The sequence below is a fragment of the Halichoeres trimaculatus genome, unplaced genomic scaffold (genome assembly GCF_033239565.1).
Source record: "Halichoeres trimaculatus isolate MK-OKI-2021-1 unplaced genomic scaffold, fHalTri1.1 fHalTri1_scaffold_13, whole genome shotgun sequence".
Taxonomy (NCBI): Eukaryota; Metazoa; Chordata; class Actinopteri; order Labriformes; family Labridae; genus Halichoeres; species Halichoeres trimaculatus.
In genome coordinates, this window is record NW_027437191.1 from 19,544,759 (window position 1) to 19,558,810 (window position 14,052).

The 14,052-nt window shown below is 40.5% G+C and overlaps 1 protein-coding gene across 2 annotated transcripts in view; it reads left to right on the forward strand.

Moving 5' to 3' along the window:
- The window catches only part of eva1aa (eva-1 homolog A, regulator of programmed cell death a), a 189,552-nt gene that overhangs the window by 172,676 nt on the left and 2,824 nt on the right, over positions 1 to 14,052 (forward strand). For both annotated transcript variants that reach the window (XM_074685048.1, XM_074685049.1), the window contains exon 6: positions 10,023 to 10,157. In XM_074685048.1, the coding sequence (XP_074541149.1) occupies positions 10,023 to 10,157 (135 nt within the window). The remainder of the gene's footprint in view (positions 1 to 10,022; positions 10,158 to 14,052) is intronic.

Genomic DNA, 14,052 nt, shown 5'->3' on the forward strand with positions numbered 1-14,052 from the left:
TAAAAAGAAGTTAACACAAAAATATTATTCCAGATCTAAGCCTTTATTCAAGCAGTTATGATCAAATCTTGCTTCTAAAGCTGGTTTTTGAGGGAGAACCTTCAGAGCTCTGGAGCTGAAGTTTTTGATTATTGCAAAACTTCAGTTGATTAAAAGTATATAGTTTAGAGCTATGGACTATGATTTGAAGCTAGGTAATTATTATTGAAATCGTTTTTAGGCCGTTATGGTCCATTGGTCCAGTCGACACAATATAAAAAGCAAAAACAACGACAAAATGACTGTTGTCGTTGGTGTGTATGTGACTTCCAGTACTTAAGGAGCCAGCCTCAAGCGAACACTTGAGAAACAGCAGTTTTTAGCACTTTCACATTGTCTCATCTTCTTACCCTGGAGGTTGCCGCTTGACTCAAAATCATAAAAACTGGTATAATCTAAGATCTAAAGGCCAACACAACCTCCACAGATGTTTACATTTGATTCCTGGGTTGTAAAATAAGTACACCTTGGAGAGAATTGGTGTTATACTTGGACTAAAGCTGAGGATTTTATGGATTTTGTGGCAGGATAAGTGTGTGTGAGGTCTGATGAGGAGCTCCATCACAGATAGTTATGACCCCACACTGTCAGCAGAGCTCCTATTCCCGTCTCTGCATCTCTGTTAATGACACCAACTGTGTGTTTGTGTCCACACATGTGCGGTGTTTAAATAGACAAAACAGCTGGGCTTCATAGGATAACTGATGTCTGTGGTGAGGTGAGAGTGACTGCGTTCAGAGCTCACGCTGTGGCATCGTTGTGTATTATCAGTGGAGGGATGTGTGTTATCCATTAAAGTAAATGAGGGAAAAATCCTGCAGCTGAATGTAGGGCAGGGGTCTCAGCGAGGCAGAGGAGAGGGGGTTGAGCTCTCTCTTCATCCTGGAATTTACTCCCAAACCTCAGAGCCTGGATGCTTTTAGACTGTGACACCAAGCAGCTACGTCTTGCTCCGTAAGAATCGTCACACTGAAGCTCACGTCTGTGTTGAATTAGCAAATGCTGCTTGAATACAACTGTCTTTGGCACACAGAAGCTGCTGCCAGCTCAGGACTCTTTTTTTCATGGTACACAGTCCATGCTGACTGGATCAGCACTTCAGACCACTGATTTAATTAAGCATCTGGGCCAAAGTTTGCTTTGATCTCCAGGATTTAAAGCTTGGTCTTCTAAACTTTTTTTTCTGAAATGTGTCTGCGTTTCATTCATGTAGTAAAAAAAAAAGTCATATTGAACTTCATAAGGACGCCAATTTCCCCTCAGTGGTTCAAGTGCCTATGTGAGTGACATACAGATGACTGTTTGACAACAAGCTACATACTTATTATTGATTATCTTTGTATTTCTAAAGCAGCTTATTTTTTTCTAAAATCAAAACCTCTTTGTTGAACCCTAAATGGCTTTTTAAAGTTCTAAATTTAGGATTATACGCTAAGTATTTACATGCTTAACATTGATTGAAGTATAGCTTCTTTTCTGGACAAAAAGTTTTCTTGTGAAGTTGCAGCTCAGGAGTACAGCGGCTTTGAAAAAATGCTTTTTTATGTAAAATAATCCCTCCAAAGCGCTTTTTTATATTTATTTTTATTTTAAATCTGTTTTCCATGTTGCATCTGTTGCTCATACTTTAAACGGATGGAAAGCCAAGGTATTGAATTTTCTTTGAGTTCATGTCCCGTCCATACTTTGTGTTTGGAAGATTGTATCTTTATTATGTATTATATTTATCATTTTTCTTCAATTTCGTTGTTACAATGACAATAAATTTCTATTATATTCTATTCTATTGTTGTAACAACACTTCTTCTGATAAATCTTCTACTGTTGTACAGCCTGTTGTTTTCCCTTTCAAATAGCATCACATTTGTACAGAACATGTATTTGCAGGATGAGCAGCAGAGCTGAGTTTGGTTTTCCTCATAAAACTTTTAAAAATCTTTTCTACTGATGCCAGTATGTGTTACTTGATAGACTGGATAATTAAAGTCTGAAGAAACCAGACGTAATGGCTGTTTAACAGTGTATTCATTATCTGAATCAGGAGTTTTAGTAGTGCTTTTTGTTTGGGCTCTTCTTGTGCTATGTTTGTTTGTTAAACAGATCTTTAAGTTGGGCTCTGCGATACCAGGTTGACATAAACCAACTTCATATTATTGTCGGATCGTTGCATGAGCTTTATGTAACCAGCCTGTTTTCACCCTCAAAGTACAGGTATTTGGGTTGAAGTTTAGGAACAAATGAAATGACCAAGTATCTGTACTTGAGCCACTTATTGCATCGTGACATACACATGATTAGCCCCCATCCGTCTCAAGAACTAGTTCACAAGCAGCTGTGTACTTCAGTTAGCGTTTTATTGCGACTGAAAGGAGCTGTCAGCATCTCCACTCTTATCCTGACACTTCTATCCACAGTACGATGAGCTGAAACAAGAGGGGGAGTCATTTTATTAGAGTTGATCAATGATGGATGTGACACAAATTTCAGTTTATACCCAGTTTACTTCTTGAGCGAGCTAGCAGAGAGCACAGCCCTCGTATGGGAGATAAGCAACTGAATGTCAAAGTGATAAGAACAGACTTTATCCTTTCTTACTCATTCACTTTGTCTGAATCACAAGTGACACAACCACCAACTCTTAGCAGATGCTAACTGCACAGACCACTAACGCTGGTGTTTATTTGCCGTTTTTTGCTTGCAATGACTTATTTACATGCATATTTATACGCAGACAACACTACACATGTGCTTATCAGTGCAGTTTGTAGAGGAATTCTTTTGTGAATCAGCCCCTCAGTGTGTTTATCATATCCTGTGAAAAACACACACACACACACACACACACTCAATCACACAAGTATGTAGACACTACTCCAGCCGTTTGTCTTCATGATGTAAGGTGAGGCTTGTGCATCATTTTGGGGGGAAAAAAACGCCTACAAACACACTTACAACCTGTGGCTGTTTAGAGTTCCTTTTTATCCAGTTGTCAAATTTGCAGCAACTCTTTGCACAGACACACACAAACTGAACTCAATCAGCTGCTGTCAGCTGGTTGCTGTTAAATCATTACGTGGGGGGTTGGAGGAGAAAAAAGAAGCATGAGGGAGGGAGAAGAGGAATGCATTCTCAACACCTTCAGCTCCTGCCCTCTTCACCTTGCATGTTGTTCTGCAGGAATGCCATTAGCTGAGCAAAAAATGCTTGTGTGTCTGCAGGAGGGTGGATGGTGCAGATGTCTGAGTAAAAAGAGTTAAAGCAGAATGAAAAAGCTTTTGTTTTGGATTCTTAAGTGTGTCTATGAATGTTGATACAAGGTTTCTAACTGTGCTTTGTGTGTGTGAAGACCTTAGACGGCACTTTAATGTTTTAGATTAAGCAGGCGCTCGCTGTGTGCCGATTGAAACCAGACGCTTTGCATAGTACACCAGCATAGTGTTTCAGTTCACCTTTTTCAATCGGAACGTCTGCTTGCCTCCCACTTGATTAAAGTTTTGTTAAACCACAGACACTTCTCACCTTCAGTGTCATCAGGATGAGCTTTGGAGTGCACCACTAAACATCATCGTGCCATTCTTTAAACTGTCTTTTTGGGGCCAAAACAAGCTCTAAAACATTTGCCTTCCATACCACACACACACACACAGGTAAATGTATTAATGCTAAAATATGTTCAAATTGTTGGTCCAGGTCAGATCTCATCTCAGATTTAGCCTGGTTTAATATTTCATTATATCCGCTCTGGCTTACAGGGCTTTGTCCCAGTTGCATCGGTCAGCACATGGACCATACACACACACACACACATGCACACACTTACACACACTCACTCTGGACTGCAGCGAAAACAAAACCCAGCTCTGCCAGTGTAAACACAGGCATTGTTATGGGCACTCTTTCCCGCCTCGTATCTTCGCTCCCCATGGCGATCCAGAGCTCAGAGAGGTACAGAGCTGGAGACGGTTCAGCTCAGTGGAGCTGTGTTTAGAACCACGAGGGCTCGTTTGCAATGCGTTTATATGACCGAGTCATCATAACGCAGGCTGCAGAGATTTATGTGCTGGTTTCTCTCCCTTGCACTCCTCTTTCTCTTTTTAACTGTTTCACTTTTACTGCTTGGCTCTTTGAGTGTGGTTTGTGGCTGTTTGCTTCGAGGGGTTGCAGCTTTTTTGATTATTTTTAGAAGAGCAGCAGCAGTCAATTTACTGTACTGTACCCGCTTTGGTAAACAGAGTTGGTAACAAAAATCTGACTATAACAGCACTGTAAAGTGAATGGTTTGGGGGGTTTTTTCGTTTTGTTTTTTTATTTAACATGTTGTTGGTATTTGCACGGCTAAGTTTTTTTTCGCTGCACGTTTTGTCTTTCTAGCATATTTCTATCAGTTTCTTAATTGTATTATTTTTTAATTCTGCAGATGTTTCCTTCAACAAAAACCTATTGCATATTTGCACCATTTTTCAATACCATACCTTGAAATTTGTATAAAAGTGTGTAAAAACATTGTTTGTGTAGCACATCATGGCGTCTCAGCTGTGACCCTGGACCACATGTGCAGCCAATTACAGCCAATCAGAAGGCTGTAATCAGGGCGTGGCATGGAGATGGTGGCAGCGTGGCAGTGGGGGAGTTTTAAGACCTGTGATTAGTGTGTCAGGCTGAAGAAGAGGAGGGGCGCTGCCAGGGCAAAATCCCCTTTTTTAATTTCTCCACCTCCACATGCGCAGAGCTGTGTTTATTTAGTTTGTGCCTGCCACAATCTGGAGAAAATGAGGGTTTCAAATTCTTGGTTTTTTAACCTATTTAAGAGACAGATTGGTGCGGTTTGCCACATGAGATGATGCAATTACAGAGAGGTATTTAAATGTAACATTATATGTTTCTACAACTGGCTGCTAACCTGACACCATATGAACCCTCCACATTCAGTCAGGTGAGCAGATTTAGACGCAGACCAGGAATCATTTACTACCTGTAATGGTCTGATTTCAACCTTGTGACATTTTGTACATGGCAAGAGAAGAAGCAAAAGCTGGAACCAGATCCAGCAGAGCTCTTTGAAGTCTGGGAGATTCAAGATATGATCAACAACTTCTCAAACAAGGACAGTTTAGAGAAAATAATAATGAATGTTTTTTAACCATTTTCTGATTTAGCTGGGTCATTGTTTCAGCATCATCACAACTGAGGACTTTTGTTGAAAGGTTTACTGGAAATGAAATAAATTTATCAAGTTTATAAGACAAGCTACTCCTTTATTCACCCCAGATTGGGAACATTTGCAGGGTTACTGCGGCAAATGAGAAAGTTCACAGTGAAAAACATTACAATGAGTATATATCAAATAGAACTAGAAAAGCACTCAGAGAGCGCAGACCTCCGCCAAGAATTTTGTGATTGTCACGCAACACTTTAGTCCTACTTTAATGTTATACTCCCTTTCAGCAGACTGTCTGCTACAATTTGGTGTTAGTTGCAGGTTTGTACGATAATTTGTTACCTGACAGTGTTGAAAATTATGATGACCCAGTACATATTTCATATTCCAGATCTTAGTATCCAGAATATTGCCAGGATCTGGATCGTACTTTTACATCTGTCAGAAATTATGGTGACCTTGTCTTGTATTGTTTTGCAAAGCAATACGACCATTTATCATGGAGTTATAAACACATATGGCAGGGCTGGCCAACCTGTGGCTCGCAAGCCGCATGTGGCCCTTTGCCTTTTGATGTGTGGCTCTTCGATCCATTCATAAAAAAATATATAAAGTTATGAGTAGTGATGTGCCGATCAATCTGAACTATATATTTATATATATATATATACAAATACATATTTATATGGATGCCAACATTGGGATCAGTTGGGATTGATACCTAAGGACACGGTCACACTGGCCAATCGTGCCTAAGCACGCTTCTGCCGTAAAGCATGTTTGGAATGGCCAGTGTGACCACAACTGTACCGTGCTCAAGCACGATTTCCTTCTGTGCTTTGGCACGCTTCGAAGAGGTGGGCTTTGGCACGGTTTACTTCATGCACGAGCACAAGCACGCGGACAGTGCGTGCGATCCATTACGTATAATCACCGCGAGCGCATCTCTCGACAATCATTTTAAACGAAGCAGATGGGTGTTAGAGGGCTGTGTCGGGCGAAAATGACTTAGTATAAGTCCAAAAGTCTCTAAAGTTGCAGCAGTGCTCTCTGTGTCTCATTGTGCTGACTCCGATGAGATCATGCTTCATGTAAACAAATGCTTCACGATGACGTAGGCGGGCTGTGTGCATGTCTGATACCCGCTAAAGTCTGGTTCATATTGGGGTAGTGTGACCGCCGGCCGTACTCTCCAGCTGGGGATCGGCGCTGCAGGGGGGCAATCGTGCTTAAGCACGGCACGTCTTGGAGGGCCAGTGTGACCGCGTTTTAAGTTTTAATTTCTCTTCTCTAGTACAAATTCAAACACAATAAACCTCGCTTTGAAATTTGAAAATGTATTGATTTTCATTTTATGACATTTTCTTAATGTGTGAGAGGAAGTGTGTTTGTAAGACCACGTGTGTGATGTGGCTCTCTGTAGTACCACGGCCATTTTTGTGGCTCTTGGTCCCCTGACATATGGTGAAAACGGCCCTATCTCACAATGATAAAGAATTCTTTAAAAAAGTCCAGGATCCAGAGGGTGACCCAGATCACCTCCAAAATCTAATTACTTCTTCCTTATCCCAATGTGAACATTTCCTGAAAATTTCATCAAGATCTGTTTGTTACTTTTTGAGTTATGTTGTTCACAAACAAACAAACAAACAAACAAACAAACTCTCCTAAAAACATAACCTCCTTGGTGGAGGTAATGATAAAGTAAGAGTAACTTAGAAAAAAATTTGTACACAACATGAAAGTACAAATTTGTTGGGCAATTATGTAACTCGTGTGTTCAACAGCAAAATATGTGTATGCTTATATCCACAGACAGATCAGCATTATCAATCTGAATGTGGGCGGAGGGTATGCTTAAACCCCATGCCAGGTCTAACTCCATGTTCGCTACTTTCATGTCAGCAGAGAATGCGGTGCAGTGAGCACAATCTGTCTATGGTGGAGGATTAATAGAAAGTATGAATGCAAAACCAGCTCAACCTTGAATATTTCAGGGCTTGTTATTCAAAGTATGATTGTTTTCAGCCACCAGATTTATCAGTACTTGATCAGGCATACACTATGATTGGCGCTGGTATGCACATAAATGTAAATTACATGTAAACTTTACCGTAAGCTCATTTCTACACCCAAATCGGCGCCAATTCCTACATAAGGTTGATAAATGAGGGCCAGAATAAGTGGCGAATTAAGCGACACTAACACAGGGAGATACTATGCTTACATCCACTCTTTTGACCTCAAGTCACAGCCACAGAACGCCTGCTGTAATCGTTATTACTGTGAGTCAAGTTGAAACGCACCTTCACACAGGTGGAGTCATTGTAAAACAGACACAAATCACTGCTGTGCTGTGCTCAGGTCAGTTTGTTATAGCACATACTCTGATCTGATGGTTGTAGGTCACAAATCACTGTTACAGCGCTTTCTTTTGCCCACCACTATGGCTGCATCTGGGGGAAGTAAATCTCTCTTGTTTGTGTTCGCTAAACCAAAGACATTGCAAAATTCATGATGTGGCAGAACATGACAGTAGCCTCCTACAAAAAACACCTCAAATGTCAAACCTCTTTTTTCCTCGTTCTTTTGTGACTGTGGATGTGTATCTCTGTACTGTAATAATTGGAAACCATCTGTAATAATTCCATGTCCTTATAGTATCCAGTGAAACTGAACTGAAGCTTTGTGAGGTCTGCTCAGCTGCTTCCTGCTCTTTGATTGACTTCTGGACCGCTGCCAGGATCCGCTTCTGGAAATCTGATCAGTGTTTCTGTTCATCCAACTTTAAACAAATGATCCATTTTTACCACAGTCACATGTCGTGACTTCACTAATAGTGGATACTGATGTCAGCAAGACATCTCCACTCATGATTAGTCACTGTGGTTTTGTTTGTGCAGAGGGATGTAAAAGTAAGAACAGCAGATGGACAATCATGTGTGTGGCTGTAAATCACGGCTGATCTGACAGAGCGCACAAACATGGTGACCGGAGCGCGGCCCGGCCTCCAAAACCACATGTGAGGGGGCAGGAATGTATGGCCCACTGCTTTGTGGGTTTGTGTCAGGGGGAAAGAGTGCAGACTCCCTGACTCACAGGACACTGTGAGGTTGGGGGATGTGAAGAAGTGAAGAAGGGGGCCGGCATAGCTTTCAGGAATCAGAGTGCAAGGTCAGAAGAAGTGTGTGAATCATGCTGTTTACAACTGTCTCATTCATGTTCAGCTTCTTAAAATCCCATCACAGCATAGTCCTGAATTAAGGTGTAAATTAAACACAACAGAGGTTTAAAAACAACTTAAATTCAAATTATTAGATAGTTGACTGAAACTGTTTTCGTATACTCTTTGCCGATGTCACGTACGTTTCATCTTCTCGTCTACAAAAAAAGTAAAATCTAGGAAAGCTGAAACAGCCAAATAATTGATCAATCAAAGCTAAACTGCAGCTGTCTGCGTTCTCATTTTAGTTTGTATCACTCCTCAAATATCAGTGCTGTACATCCATTGGTTCCATTCTTCTAAATGCGGATTTCTTGGAGGTTTTATTCCCCATATGGGAAACTTCTGGTTTTGGACTGCTGATTTGACATAACAAGCGCTCTAATCATGTCCACTTTGGCTCTGAGGAAGTGCAATGGCTTGGAAAAACATGCAAGTTGTAGCCCCAGAATAGAGCCTGATGAATACTTATATGCTCATCCGAATGGAAAAATATGGTGATATTTCAGCCAGTATTCATTTTATACATAAACACATTTTCTGGCAAAGAAGCCCCTAATTTGGATATTTGATTAGAAGCTGTGGCATATACCACTAAATGACATGATTTATATTTGTCTGGATGATTTCACTCCTGCTGTACGAAAGACGTGTCTTTAAAATAGCTGCAGTTCTCCACGAGCCCTATGAGTCACTTCAGCACCTTTTAACTCATCTATCTTTTCCAGCCAGTTTTTGTTATTTTAATTGTGTTTTTTTTTGTGTGTGTCATTAAAAGTTAGAAAGAACTCTGAAAACTCAGCAAACAACACTACTAGCTGGGAGGGAGCATTTATTGGCTAAGAAGTAGGGTTGCAAAGGGGAGAAAGTTTCCAGGGGATTTTTTTCTTTGCAAGGGACTGTTTGGAATTTTTGTTGCCATTGAATTACACTAACTTTCCTAAAAATTTCATGGGAGATTTGTCTCGGAAATTTTGGATAATTTCTGTTTTTTCTTGTTGTCAACTTGATTTAAAAACGTTGCATGTTTTTCTGAGAACAAATAATAATAATAATAATAACAACAACAACAACAACAACAATAATAATAATAATAATAATTATTATTATTATTATATTTACAATACATTTCATTAAAGAGTGTCTTTCCAAGAACTCAAGGACACTTTACAGAGTGATTAAACACACAATAAATAAGATAACAAAATGAAATAAATAAAAACAACAATAATTTCCAAACGTTCCCACAGAAAGTTTCCAACTTTAGAAATTCTTGGAATTTTGCAACCCTACTGAGGTGAAAATATTTTGCTTTTTAGGCCAAAACTGGAGAGAGTGGATGTTTACTATTATCCCTTTTATTAGTAATGTATCTTATTTTGTATAGGATGCAGAAATATTGCGATAATATGCTGTTTCAAAGTTATTTTTAATACCACACAAAAAAAACTATGTGCTGTGTTCCAAAATGAATACTTACAAAAGTAAAAAATGACAATTTTTTCACAAATGAATCAGCTCTCTGTGAATTCAACACATTTAACTCTCCCATGTGTTTTTCTTTCCTCCCCTCCTCTCTTCCACTTTTCTGTCTCTTCAAAGTCCCAAAGAAGTTGCTCCAGGAGCAGGGACCCAGACCACCAGTGTTCTCCCCCCCACCCAGCGCCCATGACCCGAACATAGTGGGAGACAGCCCTCCGGAGGGGAGCTCGGTCAAAAGCCCTGACTCTGTTCCAGGTAAGCCAAACAACACACACACACACACACACACACACACACACACACACACACACACACACACACACACACACACACACACACACACACACACACACACACACACACACGCGCGCGCACGCTTTTCACTCTCACTGCCTCCTGTGGTGAGCACTTAACACTGAACAGTCGCCAGGCCCCCCAGGCATGATGAGAAACAGTAACTCAGATCTCAAGTCAGAGCGAACATGTATGTATATTTAAAGTCACACATTTTTCCACATGTAACAGAGCCATGAAGCATCGTTTGGGCCATTTATGATCACTGCTCTTAAAATTACAGAGCGTCCTAAGGGCTAGTTATGTGTGCCCACAGCCTGTTCTCCTCCAGAGAGAAAGATGGAGGAGACCGAGTCAGAACAATGAAAAAAAAAAAGAAAACAACAAGATGCCAGCGAGGAAGGAAGCTTAAACAAAGCCTTATTCATGAGTGAACGTGGCCTGTGTCCAGCACACTTAATCTTCTGCTTGTCCACCAGTTCTGTGCTAATTAGGAGGATAGATGGATGAACAGGGAAGTAAGAAAAAGGAGTTGGCACAGGATGAAAATACGCACAAGTGGCTACACTTCCCTGCTCGTTCTCTATCTAGACAAACCTGTTTTCACCTCTGTGGCTCTGATAGGGGATGGAAATAGAAAGTCAGCACATAAGAGAGGAACATAAAGGCAGAAGAAATGTTTTACTGTAAATAAAACACATGTATCCTGAATCCCAAACTTCTCTGTTCATACATCAAATATCTTGTTAGGGTGTTTTTCCTCTTTCTGGTCGGAAGAATTGATATACAGATTTAAATAAGTCCATGAGGAAAAATGATACCACATTGACCCCTATGTTTTCTCTCATGCTTCCTTCTGCTAATTTGGTGCATTCAGCCCTGCATTTGTTAACAGCATTATCAAATATACTGTTATGTCATCAAATGGCACATCATAACTCAACTTCTCTGAATAACTTTACATTAATCAGCATGTCAAGAACTACCTGCAATGACAGAAACCATGGATGAGAGGAACTTTAGTTTATTAAGTCTGATTCATGTCTCATTTGTAAACATAGAGGAAGTAAACTCAATGACCTTAACTGCAGCTGGTCAACAGAGGGAGCCCTGATGTGGTCTCCCTGCTTTTGTGGCACTGCCATCTATTTTTTAATACAGTCAATTTTTGGATTAACATTTTCAAACATGTTGGGAAATAAGCTTAGTATTTTTTCTTGCTGGAGGTTAGCGTGCTTAGCTTGATAGCTCAGAAACTGGAAATGAAAAGAACAAATCCAAGGGGTGTTGGCAGGTGAAGTGATTTCTTAGAGGCTTTCCATTACTGGCTCATTCCAGTTACATCTGCTGCTCCTTGATATCACTGTAGCCAACAAACCCAAAAACAACATCTTTGACACTTTTTCTTTACAGTTGGAGAGGGTGGTGTCCCAGTATTCTCATCCAGCGTTATCTGTAGACGTGCAATACCATCTTTAAGTTCACCTTTTCTTATATACAGTTACTTTAGTGTGATTTTTTGAATTTCCTTCTCGCTGTTTTGACTCAACATTCATGTGATTTTAGATGAAAGCTTAAAAACACATTTGCCATGCTAACATTGAGTAAGCCATTAGACCGTAGCAATTGGTACTCAGCAGTAACAACTTTTGGTTCTTTTGTGTGTTTTCATGTGGTAATAAATATTAATTTGTTTAATGGTAAAATAAAAAAAAAATCAGTTTGCCACATTATTTACTCAACATGTAAACTTGCAATGCTGTGTTCATGTCCAGTGGGAAAATCGTCTTCTCTTCCACTTCCTCACAGTCATAAGAATGCTTTAAGGTACCTAAATATGGTACCGTTTGATTTTACATGAATCAGTACACGATACTACAGACAGAATTCTGGTACCCATTCCTACTTGTGCTTTAAAGGTCTCATATTATGCTCTTTTTCTGCAGTTTAATATGGATCATTGATGTCTTCATGAAATGGTAGTAACATGTTTTGGTCCAAAAAGCCAATAAATCAAGCACAGCAGCATTGTTTCCAGGCTCTCATAGCCCCTCTGTTCAGAACACTCTGATTTAGTGGGCATGACCTTCATATGTAAATGAGCTACCGCTGATACCGCCCAGCTCTTCTGTGTCACTGAGAGCGGCGCCACAAGCTCTGAGTGCACAATGTTTAGAAAACAGCGAAGCTTGCTTACCTTAACATTACAGGCTAAAACAACAGGCTAACCGTAGCTAAAGTTAGCATCCTGAAGCTAACACAGGGACAGGGGTGACACTGAAGAAAAGCTCTTACATCTGCTCCACAGCATACAGCATTTAAAATACTCACATTTCCAGGGTCAAGGTTTGTTGGTGGATGGATGGTAATGCGCCTCGATTCAGGACCGGTCTATTCACTAGCCCTCTGTTGTACTGTCCAAAGTTGGAAAAGCAGTCAGCTGTGAAGTGACTAGCACAAATATGCACAGTTTTACTGAATGTAGCTGGTACACTCCCTTAATAAATGAACTCTCGCGACCAAGTCTTGTCTTCTTCCATGATGGGAAGCTTGTGCATGGAACCATGTGGCTGTTTACAGCCAAAAACAAAGCAGTGATGACTCTTAAACTTTGGCATTCTCCTCCCTGCTGCTGGAGAGAAGGGGAGTGGGTTTGGGGGTATGTGCTCCGGTGAACCAATCAGGTCAGACTTGCTCTTGATTGGTCAAAAAAGGGAATCGCTGATGTCGGCAAATCCCCATCCCAAACCGTAGCAGGGTTACCTAACTGCTGATAAATCCTTTACCTCGTTGTGTTGTATCTTGCAAAAAGTTGTCTTGAACAAAGAAAAGTAGTGTTACAAAGAAGACCTGCGCTCCATTCATTTGCCTCAAAAGAAGTACATGACTTGGAGAGAGTCCTCACAGCCTCCTTAACAAGTATCAGGGGCTAGAGAAAAATTACATTGCCTTCAAATTTAGCTTCTCTGATAAAACTTCAAGCCGTTTTACTCTCAAAAACAAACACTGATCCAAACTGGGAGAGTTACAAACAACCTTAGTAAGCCTTTCATTACCTTTATCTTCTCTCCTTACTGATAATAGCTGTCAAACTTTTTGCCAACTAAAATTTATGACCGATCAGATTTTGAGTTGGGACAATCAGAAGAATTTATTATGTTAAAATAATACCCTTAACATGTAATTTAGGCATATCCCCAGTGTTTTCTGTTGATGACTCCTTTCCCTGTTTGTGTGTTTACAAAAGAGATTGTGGTCCGGAGGTTGAATGTTACCTGATGTTTGCTTCACCGCAGCAGTTGGTCCAGGTGGAAACACTTTCCTGCTTAGTGAGCGATGCCAGTCTAAACTGCATTTATCAGATAAAGCGAGCCTGACACACCTGAGAAACTCTGCAATTTGAGGTCATCACTGTGTGTGTGTGTGTGTGTGTGTGTGTGTGGCAACTCACCAAAATACTTCTACCAACACTGACCCAAAATCACAAGTGTGAACACAACTGTACACAGGATGAGTGTGTTAAACTGAGTGCTCCTGTTTATTTAGCTCTGGGGTTGTTGTTTTTTCAGTGAGGCTTTGCTTACTCACAGAGCTGAAGTTACTGTAGTAAACACTCCCTCACTTATAACCAGAGGTGACATCCTCAGAAACGAAAGTAATCAAATCACTCTGCGCTCCTTTGTTTTTGAATCCCATCTCCTCCACTCCTGCAAACACAAACACACGTCCACATGTAAACACACAGAGGAGCCACACTACGATGAGAATACTGAGAGAGGAGGAAACAGTTGTTCCCGGCTATAAATAGTTCCCTGACAAATCTGTGGGAGCTTTTTGACAAGTTGCCAAAGTGCAA